Raw genomic sequence first — 22,032 nt, 5'->3', positions numbered from 1 at the left:
GGAATGTCACGTTTAAAAGCAATGTTATCATACAAAATGCTCAATTAAATGAAACACAACACAGTTCCCCCCTTTGCATGAACAGTACTACGCTTCTTATCATCATTAAAATCACACATATTTACCCATCAAGCTAGTCAATACTTAAAATACTTTTAAGTATGTATATGTGATTTTAATGATAATAAGATTGTGATCAATACGGACCAATTATAAATATTTAAGCAATATGGTTAAGATAATAAACTAAGTACTACGCTGGCACTGTAACTGGCAAGTTGAACAATGGCCTGACTCTTTCCATTAAGTGCCCATTCCTGTCAGCGCCTCATAGCAAGGATCGAATAGTTGGAATACTATGATGAACCAGTGTGTCACGTACCAGTAGTTATCAGAACATGTATGAACCAGAGGAACGCACAACGATTGCCTAGAAGAAGTTGCTGGAAAGTGTACCTTATCTGCATTCACCAGCGACAATCTCATCACTTTCGGGTCAACCATATCTCGCCATCCTTCTACAACTGATTGCTAGGCTGCTCACAGGGCCGTCATCTATGCCTGATGTCACATACATTTCCAAAAGAAACAGAAGACTCCACCTAGTTCTGGTGCTTTCTGTAAACTGTACTATATAAGCTCAACCAAACCCACCATTCAATCAGTCCACGTTTGACTCCAGTGTGGTATGGAGGACTCCATTGCGTGCTCTCACGCTTCCTTCTTCCCGTACATCAGGGACTTCAATTATTTTTAAATATTTTGGTGAGGAAAAGAGACATGTTACTTTATTGTGGGACTTAGTTTCCCAGAGCCCTTCAAGCCTGATACTCTTTTTACAGGCTTTGCTTATCTGCCTCAGCGGTTTCTGACTGTTTACGAGTGCTAGACACTTTTATTTTGTGATCTGGCTGCTAAAACTTTCAAAAGTGAATCAAGTGGAATGCGAGATTATGGGTGAATATCTTTCTCACCAATCCAATCCAGAACCTTTTAAAATTACTGAAGGACCTTCTTTAAGAGTAGATTTAATCTCATTACTAAGGACAGTTTACCCATTGAATGCCTGCCTTTGCCCTCCCCATTATAAAGAAGACTACATACTGACGTATCATTTTACTGAAATACAATAGTTAAATAACACAGTACACCAGTACAAGTAACCTGAACGACTACTTGACCCATGTAAACCAGCCTTTACTCTGAAAGAAATTATAAACAACTGCCCATATGCTATACATAAACATAAGTAATGATTGTAACTTACGGTGGTCACTATAACGGAAAATAAATCCTTGACAATTCCAAACGAACTCTTGTCCAGTCCATAAAGTCGAGCTTTTGAATATGTCTCTGGCGATATTATTCCTTGCAGCTCTCTTGGAATTTCAAGAGCCTGGCTGTATATTTTGTGCTGAAAATAAAAAATGACAAAGAAGGATGAAAATACAGGCAGTAAATGTTGTAAGAATTATCAAAAAATAAAACAAAGAGAGAATAAATGACAAACACAAAGAAATTAAGATTGGAAATGCATGATAAAATGGGAGTAAAACAGACTGAGGTACATGGTCTGGACACACTGAAAAAACAAGTGAATAGAGTATGATAAACAATGAAATTATTATAAAAGAAGGGAAAGAGGCAGACAAAGTCCCTTAACTTCAATGACTGATGATTGAGAGCTGGGCTGAAACATGATGATGGATGAGGAGGATTGCAATGGAGTCTAAAAGGAAGATGGTATTGTGCTGTTTCTTAGTGGACATCTTATTTACAAGCTACAAATTATGAGATACTGTGAATATGAAGAAGAAGAAGAGGAAGATTCAACACGAGGTGAGTGTTTGTAATGAGGAGGTAAAAGTCAAGCAAAGAATGAACAAGTTGGACGGAGCTGTACAATTCAGTTGGCTTTGATGGGGGAGCCATACTTGAAGATGAAACCAAAACCAAACCCCACGCACTTACCGTCCTTGAAAGGGCTATGGCCTGCCCAGCAACCGCTGCTCAGCCTGAAGGCCTGCAGATTACGAGGGGACGTGTGGTCAGCACGACGCATCTCTCTCGGCTGGTATTCTGGGCTTTCGAGACCGGGGCCGCCATCTCACCATCAGATAGCTCCTCAATTCTAATCACGTAGGCTGAGTAGACCTCGAACTAGCCCTCAGCTCGAGAGAAAAATCCCTGACCTGGCTGGGAATCGAACCCGAGGCCTCCGGGCAAGAATCAGGCATGCTACCCCTACACCACGGCGCCAGCACATACTTGAAGATGATGATGAAAATAAAGATGAGTTAATTTCAATACATTTACAAGTTCTCTAAGACAAAAAGAAATACATTTAAATCCAACAGAACTACTACTTCTTCTTATATGACTGCATAGGATCACATTAGTCAGTTCATCGTTCCGGTCTCTTCGAAGGGATTGTTCGGACTTTGTGGTCCTCCCAGTACTACTTCAGACACTCCGATCTTCGGGCCCTTTCCTCAGCTGAAAATATGCGTGTTGTTGGTTTGTTTCCTGTAAGGGTAAAGCAGAGGTTTGTATTCTTGAGTTTTGTATCAATTTTATATTATATGTGGTGTCTTCCGTCGTAAGGCCTATTTCTTTCAGATCCTCTCTTACTTCTCTGATCCATTTACATCCTGTTGTAGTATTTTTTCAGATAGATTCAGAAGTCTCGAATCCTGCATCATCATGATATGTCCAAAGAAACCCAGTCTCCTCATATTATTCATAGTATAGTGTAGTATATCATAGTATCTGTAATGGGTTCTAGCTCTTTGTACACAACTTTGTTAGGTATTATCCGCCACTGTCCATCTTTCTGGTATTTTTTGTTGATGCAGGTTCTTCCAATCCTCCTTTCAATTTTCTGAAGTCTGTCAGTCTTTGATTGTTTATTCAGGTGAAAAAGTGTTTCTGCTGCATATGTAGCTTCCAGTTTTATAACTGTGTTATGGTGTTTTATTTTTGTATTTATTGATAGACATTTCTTTTTGTAGATATCCATGTAAATTTTTGTGCTTTAGCTAATCTATTTGTTCTTGTTTGGATTGAAATTTTTTCATTTAAGTTATGTGTTATTACTTCTCCAAGATTAAACTGAGTTACTATTTTAATTTTAATACCATTTATGATCATTTCTCTTAGTTTTGTTGGTTTTTGGGGCATAATTTCTGTTTTTTCAAATGATATTTTGAGGCCAATTTTATTAGCAATGTTTTGAAGTTCTGATATCTGGGTTTTTGCTTCTTTTATGTCCACTGCTAGTAATGCTAAATCGTTGGTGAAACCCAGGAAATTTGTTTTGATTTTTCAGCCAATCTTTATTTATGGGGGACATTTCATAAACCATTCCCTCATTACCATTTCTAGAGCACATTAAATAATAGTGGTTAGAGCACATCTCCTTGCTGTAGTGCAGTTTTAATTTCAAATGTCTCTGATGTTCCACCCATAAACTTCACTCTTGATATGGTGTTAGTGAGAGTCAATTTTATCATGTTTATTAATTTGGGGTGTAGTCCAAGGTGTCTTAAAATTTTAAACAGAGATTCTCTATGGATGGAATTGTAACTTTCTTGAAATCTAGAAATGTTATCACCACATCTCTGTTTCTTCTCCTGTCATAGTCCATTATCAACTTAAGACTCATGATCTGATCGGAACAGCTCCTCCAGGGTCTGAAACCTCCTTGATATTCTCCTACCAAGCTCAATAGCTGCAGTCGCTTACGTGCGGCCAGTATCCAGTAATCGGGAGATAAGGGTCCGAGCCCCACTGTCGGCAGCCCTGAAGATGGGTTTCCGTGGTTTCCCATTTTCACACCAGGCAAATGCCGGGGCTGTAACTTAGTTAAGGCCACGTCCGCTTCCTTCCACTTCCTAGGCCTTTCCTATCCCATCGTCGCCATAAGACATATCTGCATCGGTGCGACGTAAAGCAAAATAGCAAGATATTCTCCTAGTTCTTTCTCAAGTTGTACACTTATCCTATTAAGGATGATAATTGAAAATATTTTGTATGTTGCAATCGTTGCGACGGTAGATGGCGCTAATGAATTAAATTTTTCTGACTGCTTGCAGTGTGTTTTTTTCTGTTGCAGATAGTGATTGAAGCAGCGTACTGTTGGAAGCAGAATGGTCCGGTATTCATGTCTGGAACAACCCGAGAGGGTGTTTGTGTTCGGCCAAGCCAATGTAACAGTCGACTGGCAGCACGGCTATACCAAAACAAGTACCCTCACAGACACCAACCACATCACACAACGTTTCCAGCCACTTTTGGGTGTTTGTGTGATCATGGGTCCTTTCAGACAGACGAACGCGCAGGGAGACGGCGGACTGTGCGTACACCAGATCTGGAGGAACAGGTTCTACAGGACATTGAGATAAACCTTAGTACAAGCTCCAGGCAAGTAGCCCGCCAACATGGTGTGAGCCAAACTATGAGTATGTGTATCCTGCATGACAACCACTATTATCCCTATCACCTGCAACGAGTGCAAGGATTATCAGCAGTGGATTTCCCTCTACGGGAAGGATTTTGTCGATGGTTTTTGCAGCAGGCCATCACAGTTACAGGATTTCTGTCGTCAGTCCTCTTTACCGATAAAGCTACCTTTACCAGGAATGGCATTGTCAATCTGCATAATCTTCATCTATGCACTACAGGAAATCCCCAGGAATGGCTGAAGCGTCTCACCAGCATCGGTTCAGCATCAATGTTTGGGCAGGGATTCTTGGCGACACATACTTGGACCAGTTATTATTCCACAATGCCTCAACGAAGGAACGTACCTGGACTTCCTGCAGAATCCTCTGCCTGGATTGCTTGAGAATGTGCCTTTGGCAATAAGACAGGTTATGTGGTTCCTGCATGATGGAGCACCACCCCACTTCCGCATTACAGTTCACCAACACCTCAACATCTTCCCCAGGCATTGGATAGGACGCGGAGGCCCTGTTGCATGACCTCCTAGATCACTGGACTTAAACCCCCTGGATTTTTACCTCTGGGGACATCTTGAAAAGCGTTGTATATGCTGAACCAGTTCCTGATTTGCAGACCCTTCAACAGCGTGTTCACGACACCTGTGATGCTATTCAACGAGAGGCCGGAACATGCAAAAGAGTGAGGCAATCCATGATACGACGTCTGCAGCCCATAGAGGCCACTTTGAACATCTGCTGTGACATGGATGCGATTCAGCTATGTACTGTGTTCCGAGACTGTTTGTTGTCGTTGCATGCACAACGTCCATTTCCGGACACATGTTCGTAAAACTTTTTTCCTCCATTTCCAGTCAGGAATCAGTCCCTGCAGTTTGCCAGGTTTTTTTAAATTCACTCTGTAGCCTATAACATTTTCAACATGTTTAAAAATTCCATTCACATGAAACAACTAGCAGCAAGTTCAAGAAACCCAAACAAAATATTTTCTCTTGAAGTAATGTAACACGAACATGACCTATGCCCTCCAAGACAAACCCTCAACTGCATACAGAAAAGAGTTTATTAATAATAGAAACACTACTTCAGCCACGGTAAAATTTACACATGACATACACGTGATTTGATAGAATATGAGGATTTTACTTTACAAAGGTGAAAAAATGAGTGTATCCTCCTAATTCAATACATCATATATTCCATCATTAGATGGAGTAAACAAATTCAAACATGTTTCGGCTCATTTGAGCCATCCTCAGTGAAAAATGAGAGGGGTTGAAATAATTTACATAACACAAGTTTTAATATGCCAAAAAAAAAAAAAAAATAATGAAGTAACAAATGAAAAAACAAAAGAGAGCCTAGACGGAAACAAAGTTAACACAAATACACAATATTTACATCATTATGTGGAGCAAAAAAACAACTCACTGCGACAAAATTCAGCGAAACAGGTGTTAAAGCAAAAAATAATAATTGAAATTAAAACCAGTGTTAACCTAAGAAGAAAAGAAATGAAAACAAATGATAAATGGAAATTAACTATAGGTGCACATGGTGAGGTTGGGGACCTCATAGTTTACAAAATATTGATTTTGTAACAGTAACAAAAAGCAGGTTGAAATCACTGTCGAAAATTCAGGCAGAAAATCTGTCCTTTGTAGAAACCCATCAACATCAAATTGGCTAGGAGGGGAGTGGGAGCGAAAAAATTTGAGAAACCAAGCCTGATATAACGTGCAGGCAAAAAGTCTGTAACAAGGAAAAAACACCGATGAAATTTAGAAACAGCAGCATTCTCAATATCTTCTCAATCTAGCGGTCCCTTTTTCAAATTATCGTTTCATAATGTTGGCTGGTTGGTTTGCCTTATTATAAAGGGTCGGAAGGGCCGTGACATAAAATTGAGAAGCTGTGTTACAGAGATGACAGATGTATGGTAAACTGTGAGTGACCTAGTGAAAACCGTCAATGAAGTTCCAATCTGTAATGGAAAAAAAAAAGAGAGGTTGTGTGAGAAATGTGAGCTGATAAGTAAAAAGTGTGGAATGGGTGTGTAGGAAGCTTGAACTTACGGTGTTTAGTAGGTGGTTGTCCTCTCGAATGGCCTGGCCTTCTCAAAGTAACGGTCACGTTTGCGCGATCGAGTCTATTGTTGGTTCAGCTGTGTTTGCGAGGAAGGAAGGAAGGAGCGGAGGGGGAAAGGGGTGGTGCAGGGCTGGTGTGAGAAGGGGGGTGTGGTGATGTGTTGGAGAGATGGAGGTGGGGTTTGTTTGTATTATGGAAGTTCTGACAAATGTATGGAATGAATGTTTCCAGTAGAATGTTATTTTTCTCGTTGATTTCACTTAAGTTATGAGAAGGGTTCATAAACTGATCTAAATCGATGTGGATGCTCTCGAGAATGTTGAGCAAGGTGCCCTTTTGCTCATAATGCAAGATCTTAAGATCTTTATCTATTGAAGTGTATTCGTGGCTGGATGCTTTATGATGTTCGCTCATAGCTGAAAGCATCCATTAATGAAGTATCGATTAGGTGGCTTTTTAGATTTATTTGTTGCCTTTATAATAAGGCAAACCAACCAGCCAACATTATGAAACCGTCAATAAGGAATGATTCTAATATCTTGTAAAAGAACATGAGGATGTTCATATACAATGAAATATGTCATTCTGTTATTAATAAACTGTCTTATATTTCATGTAAGTACTAGTGTTTTCATAAATTAGTATCTTGTGACAGACTGAAAAACTTAAAAATGAGAAATCCAAAGACAGCAGCAGATGCTTCATTTACTTTTCAATAACAGTAAGAGTAAGGAAAAATTGGAGGAACTTACTAGGAAATTGAATCTAGCAAAGAAGTCAACTAAGGATTACATGATGACAAGCATAAGTGGCAGTCATACAAATTTTAGTGAAACATGGAAGGGTATATATATGTATTTAAAGACAGAAACAGGTTCCAAGAAAGAAATTCCAGGAATCATTAATGAACAAGGGGAATGCGTATGCAAAGAGCTTCAGATGGCAGAAGTACTGAATAGGTGGACCCCCATACTTCAATTTATTGCTTAGCGAATCTCGATTCAATATGGACCAAACAATTAAATTCTTGATGTTGAATAAAGAAGTGGAATCAGAGATAAGGCTTTTTGCAGATGATGTTATTCTGTACAGAGTAATAAATAAGTTACAAGATTGTGAGCAACTGCAAAAAGACCTTGACAATGTTGTGAGACAGACAGCAAGCAATGGTATGATGATAAACGGGGTTAAAAGTCAGGTTGTGAGTTTCACTAATAGGAAAAGTCCTTTCAGTTTTAATTACTGCGTTGATGGGGTGAAAGTTCCTTATGGGGATCACTGTAAGTACCTAGGTGTTAATATAAGGAAAGCTCTTCAATGGGATAATCACATAAATGGGATTGTAAATAAAGGCTACAGATCTCTGCACATGATTATGAGGGTATTTAGGGGTTATAGTAAGGATGCAAAGGAGAGGGCACATTAAGTCTCTGGTAAGACTCCAACTAGAGTATGGTTCCAGTGTATGGGACCCCTCACCAGGATTACTTGATTCGAGAACTGGAAAAAATCCGAAGAAAAGCAGCTCGATTTGTTAAGGGTGATTTCCGACAAAAGAGCAGTGTTACGAAAATGTTGCAAAGTTTGGGCTGGGAAGACTTGGGAGAAAGAAGACGAGCTGCTCGACTTAGTGGTACGTAATACCAATATAATGGTCCGTTATTGGATATTATATTGGTATTATAAATTTACTCATTCAGGACAAATATTTCAGGTTCCCTATGGGAATCAACATCTATATCATTAATGGTATGTTCCGAGCTGTCAGTGGAGAGATTGCGTTGAATAACATTAGTAGATAAATAAGTCTGAGTGGTGTTTTTAAAAGTAGGAGAGATCACAATATGAAGATAAAGTTGGAATTCAAGAGAACAAATTGTGGCAAATATTTGTTTATATGTAGGGGAGTAAGGAATTGAAATAATTTACCAAGGAAGATGTTCAGTAAGTTTCCAAATTCTTTGGAATCATTTAAATAAGGGCTAGGAAGACAAACAGGGAATCTGTCACCTGGGCGACTGCCCTAAATGTAGATCAATGCTGATTGATAAATCAATACAACAGATGGTGTACGATGTGCAGAGTGCCTCATAACACATTTCTAGTATTGTAGATGAATTAATCTTGAAGCAATTAAAAAAAAAAAAATAACTGATACAATTCCAAATTCAACACCAAACAACAGTCCTATTACTACTCACCTTTCTACTTTTTATTTATATTCCAAATACACCGAGGAGCAATTTAATTAGGAGCATGTAGCACCCCCTTTCACACAAATCATGGCAGTGACATGGCATGACATGGTATCCACAAGCATGCGTTACGGAGTCGTACTGATACATTACCGCCACACATACATTGTGAACCCACCGCCAGGTACGATACTAAATATGTTGCCACTTCTTACCATAAAATATAAATTTCGGGTTTCCATACTGACAGCTAAAACTAATAATCTTTAAATCACTATAACAACAATTTATTATTACATTATTTTTATTATTAAATGAATTTAATATTAAATAAAGTGAATAAGAAGGATACTATTTAATAATATATCACTGTTATAGTGATTTATTATTTTTTAATGGTTTTTTTTACCATTCCCTTTACGTCGCACCAACACAGATAGAAGACGATGGAATAGGAAAGGCCTACGAAAGGGAAGGAAGCGGCCATGGCCTTAATTAAGGTACAGTCCCAACATTTGCCTGGTGGGAGAATGGGAAACCATGGAAAACCATCTTCAGGGTTGCCGACAGTAGGGTTCAAACCCGCTATCTCCTGGATGCAAGCTCACAGCAGTGCGCCTCTAACCGCACGGCCAACTCGCCCGGTATACAGTGATTTAAAGATTATTAATTGCTGGGGTTGGTTTAATTCACACACTGCTGAGATCCTGTTGAGAATTCCAGGAACTTTATGCCAAGATTTACAAACAACTTTTGAGTCTTTGGTTAATTCCAGGATTGACAGCTTCCAGTAAGATTATCATCCAGTTCATATCTCAAAGGTAGTTCAGCAATTGTTGCTTCAAAAGCAAGGATCGAGGTGATACCTTAGTCACCAAATATTGTAGATGTAAACCCCACCGAGAATGCCTGGGGTCTAAGGAAATGGACTCTGCAGGAATGCTGTCGTTGCCCGAGCTCAAAGGAAGAGCTGTGAACAATGCTGTTCAACCTTTGTGAAGAACTGGCCCTTAAGGATGGTTTCTTCCAGACACTTACTGCTTCTGAGTCCAATTAACTTTGGGCGGTCATAGAGCAAATCCAATGCTGGTGTCCCTTTGTTTGTTCTATTTGTAGAGGTTAAGTCTCAAAGCACATTTTTCTTTTCTTTCTTGTTTTGTCCTCAAGCCCAAGGTCAAAACTCGAGGGTATGAGTGAAAAATGTTATAAATAAGGCGTAAGGATGTGGCGACCCCATCGCCCAGTGGGAAACCACTTCAATCAGCTACCCGAGTACTGGCAGGAAAATCATAATGTTTGCAGGGTATGAAGAAAATGCCTACTCCCAGTCCTGAACAACCAGGATGAAATAAGACAGAAAGCCTTCTTCACAATTTCATAAAATCATCCTTCATCTCTCATCTTCACCTTTCTAAATAACATTTAGAACTGTAACACGACGTTGGCTCAATGCCGTAAAATAACAGCCAGAGAACATCTTGAGGCAAACACACTTCACAATCTCATTTATCATCATATCATATTTCACTTATTACCTTTCCAGATCACATCTGGAATCGCAAACCCTGACCACAATCAAACTCTTGAGCATTGGTCAGACAATCAACCTAATATGGGAAGTCTTCTATTGAAAGAATCCACCAGTTTGGACAGCTATATAATCTTCCAAACGAAAACACAATTCGGATACGGTCGGTTGTCAGATAGAGGATTGTGGCGAGTCGGAGCGCCCAGAGACATAATGATCAATCATGCAGATTAATCAAACTAAGAATGTATTTAGGTTCAATAAACCAGGAAAGTTTTCTAATTCAGCAACATTAAATATCAATTCAACGATGAAGGTTGGTAAGTTGAAACATCTAATAGAATTTTAATCAAGATAAAATTGTGATCACAGCTCTTCAAGAATTATGTAATACTGATCGGAACCCAATTGAATAAGTCTCTATAAAGGACCTCCAGGTGAAAGAGTCATAAAGAAGGTTTCTCAATTTGGAGTTGGTTTCTTGGTACACAATAGAATTCTAGATTCCGTTATTGAGTTTTCCTCAAATTCATCAAGAGTAGCATTATTAACGATTAAAGTGGAAAATAAGATCTATCCATTGATAAATGTTCATGCTCCAACAAATGAAAGAATTGACAAAGAGGGAATAGATCAATTTTGGGATGAACTTGACCAATTAGTAACGAATATATCCGATACTAACATTAAAATTCTTCTTGGAGATTTGAATGCAAAGATTGGAGACGAGAGAAAATTTTGTGTTGTGGTGGGACGATGGCCAGCACATAAATTAATGAACAAGAATGGCGAATGGTTCATTGAATTTTGTATTAACCATGGACTAATTTTAGAAACAACTAGGTTTAAAAGAAAACAGCATAAATTAATGACTTGAAAAAGTCCAAATGTTAAATTGAGTGAATCCCAGATAGATCATGTGGTCACGGATTGTAAATTTCATAAAGAAATTTATAATGTTAAGGTTCTATGTGGTGTCAATGTTGATTCAGACCATTACATCTCCAAGATTAAATTTAAATTAACTCCTTAAAGGAAAAATAAACTGCATAACCTTAATAGGAAAAGATAGTATGATCCTGGTTCAGTCATTAATAATCAAACATACTTTGAGAAATCTGCAACACTTAAGTGATAGCTTGGGAACCACTATTAACAAACTAAAAGCCATAGCAAAGGAAGTTGCTCCCATTAAAAAAAAACGAAAAAACAAACTTGGTGAAATGAAGAGTGTGATACAGCAATACTACGCCGGCATAAAGCCTGGTTGAATGATCAACAACAAAAAACAGAAAGCTCTAGAGAAGAACTAATCAATGCTAGACGATTAACGGCTAAAGAGTTAAAAGAAATTACCAGAAGGAAACATTAAAATCTATCGATGAAGCTTTCAATCTAAATAAAACAAGAGACTATTATAAGACATTTAAAAAATACCAAAAAAATTATACTCCCCCTACTCTTCTGATGAAAGTTAAGAACGGAAAGGTGACCCATAATGATTATAACAATGCAATAATTTTGGCTGAATACTTCAAAATATTACCTAGTGATAAGCCTGAAAAATATTTTGAATTTGATTTATTTCCCAGAAATAAAATACCTTTGGATAAGGTCATACCACTGGTTTACAATGAAGATAAGTTCAGCTATTGATTCTCTGACATATTTTAAAGCAGCAGGAACTCTGGAAGAATGCGAATATACAGACTATTCAGAATCTACATAAACATCTCATTGACATTTGGAATACAGGAAAATTGCTTGAAGAATGGAATGTTGCAATTATACACCCAATCCATAAAAAAGGTGATATATCAGATCCTAGTAACTATCGGGGAATTTCTTTGCTAGATATCACCTATAAAATTTTCTCTAAGATCCAGAACTCCAGAATCCATGACCAGCTCGATAGCGAATTAGGTGAATATCAGGGTGGTTTTCGTTCAAAACAAAATTGTCCAGATGAAATTATCAGTCTCAAATGATCATAAAACATTAACGCATTAGAAGCAAAAATTTAGTGATCACTTTTGTTGATTTTTAAAAGGCTTATGATAATATCCATCATGAATCATTACTACATATCCTTACTGAATTTGGTCTACATTGGAAAACTGTTAACCTTATTGCGGTCACTCTGAGAAACACAAAGTCTAAAGTTAGGTTCAGAAATGAAATCTCTGCACCATTTGAAATTTACACTGGTCTTCGACAGCAAGATGGATTATCCCCACTGATGTTAAATTGTGTGCTGGAATTTTTTTTGCATGAATGGAGTAAGGTATGTCCTCCAACTGTAAAGATTGAAAGAAATATTTGACTACACTGTCTTACATTTGCTGATGATCTGGCGCTATTACCAAAGAGTATAGAAGAAGCAAAATTTCAAGTAGAGGAACTAGGAAGATTAGCAGCGAAGGTTGGGTTGAAAATATCTTTTGAGAAAACAGAAATGATGCCATCCTTTAAATTTGACACTCCACATATTATATTAAATAATACTCAGGAAATAAAAGTTGTAAATAAATTTAAATACTGTATCCTGGTGAAATTGTCACTCGGAGCTAATGAAAAAGCATCCATAGATAACAGAACTCTAAAAATGAGACGAGCACAACAAATTACATGGCCCAGTTACAGAAAACAGTCTCTTTCAATTAATGATAAAATTCGCCATTATAACTCGGTCATCAAACCAGAAGCAACGTATGCAAGTGAAACATTACTCAAACTTAATATGCAAGCAACAACAAACTGCAGAAAGTGGATAGAAGAATTCTCCAGACAATTATTAGTAAAGAAACATCAGGTTGATGGCCAGTGGAGACTTTTACCCAATTCCGTAATTTACAAGGAAAGTGAATCAATTGTTGACACATACACCGTTTGCCAAATTTTAGACTCCTAAAACAGCTTTTTAATTTCTTTTGGGACAATGGTAAAAAAGTAGGGGACTGGAAATAATTTTCAATGCAATATTATTATTTTTATTGCATTGAAAATTACGCACAGGTATTCAGCAGTCAATTTTGAATATTTTCAGGTCCCGAAATGTAGGATGAATGGAGAGTTGCTATAGTAGCCTCTGTATACAGGGTGAAGCGTAATTCGCGCACTCGGGCATCGCAGCGCGACTCCTCACGTGCCATCAATAAAAAAATGTCTCTTACAAATTTTCGTCTTGGGAGTATATCCGGTAGAAAACGGACGATGAAGAGTAACAATCTGGCAACACTGTAACCATATGTAGGGTAACTACCGCTGTCAGCACGTTTTCGTCGTGCTGTACAGGTGGTACACTGGGTAGAGTTTTTGGTTGGCATGCAGGAGGTTGATGGTTCGATCCTGGGTTGAGGTGCATTTTTTATTTGCTAATTTCCATCTGACATTACCTACTGTAATACAGTACGACACCGTTTCTGAGGTCACATGTATCCTACATTTACATCATTTTGTAACGCCGAAAGCCATCCTGGAAGTGATTTTCCGTGGTTTCCCACTTATCCTCCAGGCAAATGCCGGGATGGTACCTAACTTAAGGCCACGGCCGCTTCCTTCCCTCTTCCTTGTCTATCCCTTCCAATCTTCCCACCCCCCGCAAGGCCCCTGTTCAGCATAGCAGGTGAGGCCGCCTGGGCGAGGTATTGGTCATTCTCCCCAGTTGTATCCCCCGACCAAGAGTCTGAAGCTCCAGGACACTGCCCTTGAGGCGGTAGAGGTGGGATCCCTCGCCGAGTCCGAGGGAAAAAGCCGAACCTGGTGGGTAAACAGATGATGTAGCGTCTATTGAAGATGTTATGAAGGACTTCCAAGGCCGCCTGGAACACGTCGCAAGCTGCACCTGCCGCGCGGATGAGCTGCAGCGGCTAAAGGCTGAGTTCTCCCAGTTCCAAGAAAAGGTGTCTAGTGAGCTGAAAGACATAACAAAAAAACTGGAATTTACTGAACAGCGCCTCGAACAACAGGCCGAACTGCTTGATGAAGCTGAACAGTACAGCCGGCGGAACTGCTTAGTGCTGCATGGTATTCCAGAGGAGCCGGCAGAGAACGTTTACGATAAAGTTATCAACACGATGAAGGGCAAGTTAAATGTAGATATAACTATGTCTGATATAGATCGTTGCCATCGTTTAGGAGTGCTAAAACGAACCACAGCTCAGGTTGTTGCTACGGGTAAGCGCCCTATAATTATAAAGTTCGTGCGTTACCATGACCGGGACAGAGTTTGGAGGGCCAAGCGGCTGTTAAAAGGAACTGGCCTTCTACTGACTGAATCCCTGACAGGTATCAGAAAAACTATTCTAAACAGGGCACGTGATCACTTCGGACTCCGACGGGTGTGGACACAGGACGGCCGCATTGTTGTTTTGAAAGACAATGGACAGAAAATGTTTGTTAGCAGCATGGCACAATTAATAAGCCTTATGTGAGCGACGAGATTGACTAGGAAAAATAATGAGTGATATAATAGCGTATAATGTTTGTGTATGTGAATGCGATAGTGTGTGTGAGAGTGATTGTGTAAATATTTCTGGAGGTGCTTATGAAACAACTAGGGTGAGTAGTTTGAATTTTTCTGTTGACAATGGCTAACGTAAATGAGTCAATTATTTATACCGAACAGCATGTCCGTGATGTCATTGACCCTATCCCTCTTCATTGTCGTCCGCCTTCACCCTTACCTTCCCCTTCACCAGCTGTGGCAGGAGACATTCTTAAGGAAATGTTAGCTCCCCACCAACAATATTTTCAGTGTTGTCATATCAATGCACAATCGCTTCTTTGTCACTTTGACGAAATACAGGCTCTATTTAGTAACAGTAACTTACATTGTATTTGTGTAACAGAGACATGGTTACAGCAGTCACTCAAATCTGATCTCGTAAAGCTGAATAACATGACGTTACATCGCCTAGATCGTTTAAATCGTGTAGGGGGCGGTTGCGCTATATATTGCCGTAGCGACTTAAAAAGTAAAATAATTATGACCTCAGATCCTAAAACTCCATTTCGACCTGAATTCATGTTTGTTGAACTCTTGGTTAATAATCAAAAACTACTGATCAGAGTGGTATACAAGGCGCCGGACATACAACATATATCTGACCTAGAAGTGGCATTATCGAAGTTAACTCCGCTGTACGAAAACATAATCATTCTTGGTGACTTCAATACTAATCTCCTAGTTACAAGTAACGAATCAACATACTTACAAAACTTATTCCATGGCATGGATTACAATATACTGACACTAGACGCGACTAACCATGTTCACAGAATAAACCACACGTCTCACACACTGATTGACCTTATTATAACAAACAATCCGCAGAAAGTGGTAAAACACGGACAGCTTGCTGTACCAGGTATTTCGACCCACGATCTCATATACTTATGTTACTCTCTCAAGGCACCAAAGTACAAAACCAGGTACATAATGCGAAGAGACTTCAAGCATTTTAATACTGAGATAATACGAAATGAAGCATATCAATTGCCGTGGAATGACATTCTACTGACTAATGACATTGATGATAAGGTTGACAGACTGAACTCTTTAATATTAGGACTGTATGACAAACACGCTCCGAAGAAGCAAATTCGAGTTTCTCACCCTTCGTCTCCTTGGCTAACAAATGAAATTAAGTCGGTCATGGCAAATCGTGATGCTTGGTATAGGCGATTTAGGCGAACTGAAAGCACTAGTGATTTCGAAAATTACCGTATTCTCCGAAATCAAGTTAAGAAATTAATTCGTAACAGCAAGTATAAATATATTCAAGAGATAACAAACAGACGAAATTCAGCACTAATATGGAAACATTTGCATCAGATGGGTATAGGTCGCAGCCTGACCATGCAGACACCCAGTATACCACTTGATGATCTAAATTCTCATTTTACGAAAGCAGCATACACTAATAATGATATTACTGACAATAATGACTATGATGCTAACTATCCTAATAATGATAATAATAATAATAATAATCATCATCATCATCATCAACCAGTTGATGACCTAACTGATGATGATATTAACGCCATAAATGCTCATTCCCGAGTAAATCAAGTAAAATTCACTTTCAAAAAAGTTGGGGCGAACGATGTGAAGCGTGTAATTTACTCCCTCAAGTCTGATGCTCCAGGTAATGACGACATACCATTATCTTTCATAAAAAATATTACTGGTGCCATATTACCTATTCTGACGCATATATTTAATCATTGCCTTGTACAGGGAGTATTCCCAACAGTGTGGAAGCACGGTATCGTCATTCCTATTCCTAAGAAGAATTCTCCTAGTTTACCATCAGATTATCGCCCTATATCCATTCTCCCACCCCTTTCCAAAGTACTAGAACGCTTGGTACACGAACAAGTCCTCACTTACTTGACTAACTTCTCACTGCTTGACCCTTACCAATCTGGTTTCAAGAAAGGACACAGCACAACGACTGCCCTACTGAAAGTAACTGATGATATCCGACAGGCAATGGACACTCGACAAGTGACTGTACTGGTTCTACTTGATTTTTCTAGTGCTTTTGATACTGTTGTTCCTCAACTGCTACTTTCAAAATTGGATTCATTAAATTTCAGCAAGACGGCAATAAACTTTTTCAGTTCGTACCTCAAAAATCGCCGTCAGTGTGTCAAAGTAAATAATAGCAGATCTGAGTGGCTTAACAAACCCCTCGGTGTCCCCCAAGGGTCTGTACTTGGACCATTGCTGTTTGCAATTTACTTACACGATGTTGCCAAATCGATTACACATTGCAAGTATCATCTTTATGCTGATGATCTGCAGATCTACTACCACTCAAGAACTGATAAAATTCAGAGTGCTGTAGAAAAAATTAATGCTGATTTAAGTCTCATAAGTAATTTTGCATTGAGTAACAATCTCAAAATTAATCCTCTTAAAACGCAAGCAATAATCATTGGTACTTCAAAAAACTTACACGTCTTAAAACAATACGAAATTCCTCCTGTAGCACTAAACAATACCATTATTCCATTTTGTGAAACAGTTATGAATCTTGGTGTGGCTATAAGCGAAACATTGAACTGGTCGCAACATGTGATGAAAGTGTGCCAAAAGGTATATCAAAGCCTGCATCCTCTGAAGCGGTTTAAAAATATATTTCTTCGGTCCTTGAAAATAAAGCTCATTCAATCACTCTTGTTTCCAATTCTCGAATACTGTGATACAGTTTTTATTGATATCAATAACGAGCGAAGCATGAGACTGCAACGTGCCCAAAATGCATGCATCAGGTATGCATTTGACATACAACCATACGCCCATGTATCCCCATTCTATACACAATTATCTTGGTTACGACTGAATGACAGACGTAGACTCCACGCAACTACTTTGGTGTATCAAGTGCTTTCTGAAAACACTCCTCCTTACCTATCCACCAGATTTCGCTACCTTAGTTCCCTGCACCTGTTCAATACCCGGTCAGGCTGTACGCTAGAAATTCCTGTGCATCGAACCGCAACCTACAACAGATCGTTCACTATCACCGCCATGAGCTGGTGGAATGAACTCCCCAATGACATCAGGGAAGCTAAATCTACGACAAAATTTAAAATCCTTTGCCAGCGTCATCTTTTAAGCACTTCCAGTCTTTCTTGAGTGTGAATGGGATGCATGAATGAGAGTGAATATGGTTGTTTATTGCAATGTGTTCCTGTATATAATTTAGTTATACTTTACTCACCTTAGTTTAGTTAGTGATACTTTAGTTGCTTTAGTTATACTTTAGGTTGTAAAGATTTCATATGTTTAAATTTTATGTAAAATATACATTGTATATACATGAAGTGGTTAAGTGTAAGAAAGGCCCGGGAGCCCTACCTTCGCCACAATAAAGACGCTTTAATAATAATAATAATAATAATAATAATGATGTAACGCTGAAACAACAAATACCTGGTTAGACTAATAAGAAATAGACAGCTGAAACAAACAGGTTTCACATCTAGTAGATGAAGTGGTGCGAATAAATTCACGCCCACGACGTGGAAAGGGCGCCTTTCAAAGCTGACCAATGAAAACGATTGTTCGTCCATTTCTAGGATCGTAGTATGTAAGTGCAAATGGTTTCTAGAGGACCCACTGCAATCGCTATTGACGATTAAGATGCCAGATACCATACCACCTGGACTACATTTACGAAATAAAAAACATACGCCTCAACCCAGGATCGACCACTCGACCTCCTGCATGCTAACCCAAAACTCTATCTACTGCACCAACTGTACAGTACGACTAACTTCTGCTGACAGAGGTAGTTACTCTACATGTGGTTACAGTGTTGCCAGATTGCTACTCTTCAACGTCGTTTTTCTGCCGGATATACTCGCAAGACGAAATTTTGTAAGAGACATTTTTTTATTGCTGGCATGTGAGGAGTTGCGCTGCGAAACCCGAGTGCGCGAATTACGCTTCACCCAGTATAAAGGAAAGGGTGATAGACATAAAGCTGAAAATTACAAGCCAGTCAGTTTGACATGCACTGCATGTAAGCTTTGGGAAAGCATTCTTTCTGATTATATAAGACATGTTTGCGAAATAAATAACTGGTTTGATAGAAGGCAGTTTGGGTTTAGGAAAGGTTATTCCACTGAAGCCGAACTTGTAGGATTCCAGCAAGATATAAATGATGTCCTGGATTCAGGATGTCAATTGGATTGTATCACGATTGACCTATCTAAGGCATTTGATAAGGTAGATCATGGGAGACTACTGGCAAAAGAGAGTGCAATTGGACTTGACAAAAGAGTGACAATGGGTGGCTCTGTTTCTAGAAAATAGAACTCTGAGAATTAGTGAAGCTTTATCTGTCCCTGCAATAATTAAGAGGGGAATTCCTCAAGGCAGTATTATTGGACCTTTATGTTTTCTTAGATATATCAATGATATGTGTAAAGAAGTGGAATCAGAGATAAGGCTTTTTGCAGATGATGTTATCCTGTACAGAGTAAGAAATAAGTTACAAGATTGTGAGCAACTGCAAAATGACCTCAATAATGTTGTGAGACGGACAGTAGGCAATGGTATGATGATAAATGGGGATAAAAGTCAGGTTGTGAGTTTCACAAATAGGAAAAGTCCCCTCAGTTTTAATTACTGCATTGATGGGGTATTTATTTATTTATTGTATGGTTTACAATCACATCACAATAAAGTATTTTAAAATTATTTTCACGTCTGAACACATTAAGTCAAAATGTCAGACTGGTATCTCTAATATAATTAACACCATTTTGAGTAGCCATCAGGAACTCGGCTGAATCTCCTGAGAAGGCTGATAGAGGGCATTCTTGGATAATATGCTGAACAGTTTGTCTTTCAGCACCACAACTACACTCGGGAGATGGAATTTTCTTCCATTTATAAAGGGAGTCTGCACATCTACCACAATTAGTTCTGATTCGGTTTAGAGTACACCAAATTTTTCTGGCGAGCTCAAAACCTGGTGGCTTAGATGTGATGCATGGCATAGCTTGTTGTTCTGGCATTGCAGAGGTCTTCCATAATTGCTTCCAGCTGTCAATCATGTTGAAATTACTTTCAGCAAGCTTCCTTGCAGTATTCAATGGAGGGTGGCGAGAGCGAAGTATCTTCCTGTTAATAACAGGGAGGTCAAGATGTACAGGAAGAGAAGAATTGTTGCACATATTATTGTACACCTTCATAAGTGCTTGTTCTCTTCTCACGGATGGAGGTGGTATGTGACTTAATGATGGCAGCCAGTATGTTGGACTACACCTGATTGTCCCTGATATTAAACGCATGGTTTGGTTGAGCTGAGTATCAACAAGCTTAACATGAGTGCTGTTTATCCAGATTGGAGCACAATATTCAGCCACGGGATAAACTAGTCCAAGGGCAGAAGTCCGAAGTGTAGAAGCTGTTGACCCCCACGTAGTGCAGCACAGTTTCTGCAGGATATTATTTCTGGTTCTGTGTTTGGCGGCAGTTCTGCTATTCTTTGAAACTAAGAGTCCTATCTAGAATGACTCCCAGAAATTTTGGATACTTGGTATGTGAGAGTAATCTGCCATCAAAGTGAACTTTCAGTTCTCTATTCGCTTGTTTATTGTTGAGATGGAATGAAGCAACTACTGTCTTTGTTGCACTTGGCTGTAACCTCCAGTCACGAAAGTATCGTCCCATAGCAGATAGGTCTCTGGTTAGAATATCCTCGGTAACTTCGAAGTCTATATGGCTAACAGCAAGAGCCCAGTCATCTGCGTACCCAAACTTCCTAGATGTAGTCTCTGGCATATCTGCTATATATAAACAGAACAAAAGGGGAGCCAGCACAGAACATTGTGGGACACCATTATTAAGATTCCTCAGTGAGCTCATACTATTGCCAATTTGAATCCGGAAGTTTCTGTTACTGAGCACGTTGTTAATAAGATTTCCAATGTGCAGGCATGGTTCGTAGAAGTTTGAGAATCAATCCTTGTCTCCACACAGTATCATATGCTGCTGTTAGATCAACGAAGGCAATTGAAGTTTTCTGGTGTTTCTGAAAATTAGCCTCTATGAATGTTGTCATAGAAAGGACCTGATCTGTACAGCTTCGGTGCGGGCGGAAGCCAGCTTGTTCAACAGGTAAGTTTTTGAAAATGATATGGCAAATACGGTTATAAATAATTCTTTCCAGAAGTTTATAGATCATGCTAAGCAGAGCAATGGGTCTATAGCTTTGAGGTTCGTTGTTAGGTTTGCCAGGTTTAAGAATAGCAATGATTTTTGCCCTCTTTAATTCATGGGGTATATTGCCTGATAGAAGAATGTCTGTGAAAAATTTAGCTAACCATATTCTTACATTTTTACCACAGTTGAGAAGGAACTCTGGATGAATACCATCGAAACCTGGAGCCTTTCCTGCTTTCATATCTTTCAGTGCTATTGTAACTTCTTCTGGAGTGAATGGAGTGGAATATTCATAATTCGAGGTGCATATTTTCTTGAGCTCTCTTAATTCCTTTTCAACTTTGATCCTGTGTTGTTTATTTTGAGGATCTCTTGAAGTGTTGACTATGTTGGACGCAATTTGATTTGGTGTAACAGCTCCGTTAGTACGGTGTGATGGTTTGCCTCCACCAAGCTTCCTAAGGAGAGACCAGGCCTTTCTACTTGATTTTTGGAAGTCAATGGATTCAACAGTCTCTGTCCATTTAGCACATCTTGCAGCGTCAAGTTGGCATAGCAGTTCATCAGCTATTTCTCGGTCGTTACTTACACAGAATTCCTCATAAAGTTTCTCACATTTCTCAGTCCAGCCAGGCACATATTCCCTACGGTAGCCTCTTGTGACACATTTCTTTGCTGTACTTATGATAGCACGAACAAATCGCTTGTAATTGGACCTTATGGGAGGAATCCAACCGACGCATGTATCAAGATTTTCCGAGAACAGAGTGATGGGATGAAAGTTCCCTTTGGAGATCATTGTAAATACCTAGGTATTAATATAAGGAAAGATCTTCATTGGGGTAATCACATAAATATGTAAATAAGGGGTACAGATCTCTGCACATGGTTATGAGGGTATTTAGGGGTTGTAGTAAGGATGTAAAGGAGAGAGCATATTTGTCTCTGGTGAGACCCCAACTAGAGTATGGTTCCAGTGTATGGGACCCTCACCAGGATTACCTGATTTAGGAACTGGAGAAAATCTGAAGAAAAGCAGCTCAATTTGTTCTGGGCGATTTCCAACAAAAG

The 22,032-nt window shown here is 39.0% G+C and overlaps 1 protein-coding gene across 3 annotated transcripts in view; it reads right to left on the bottom strand.

Annotated features, from left to right (window-relative positions):
• Nucleotides 1-22,032, bottom strand: part of LOC136867033 (CAAX prenyl protease 1 homolog) — a 121,149-nt gene that overhangs the window by 84,883 nt on the left and 14,234 nt on the right. For all 3 annotated transcript variants that reach the window (XM_067144131.2, XM_067144130.2, XM_067144129.2), the window contains exon 3: nucleotides 1,268-1,414. In XM_067144131.2, coding sequence (XP_067000232.2) covers nucleotides 1,268-1,414 — 147 coding nt within the window. The remainder of the gene's footprint in view (nucleotides 1-1,267; nucleotides 1,415-22,032) is intronic.

This window comes from Anabrus simplex, chromosome 3, assembly GCF_040414725.1.
Source record: "Anabrus simplex isolate iqAnaSimp1 chromosome 3, ASM4041472v1, whole genome shotgun sequence".
NCBI lineage: Eukaryota > Metazoa > Arthropoda > Insecta > Orthoptera > Tettigoniidae > Anabrus > Anabrus simplex.
The sequence above is the reverse complement of the archived record's forward strand: the minus strand, read 5'-3'. Positions and strand labels throughout refer to the sequence as shown.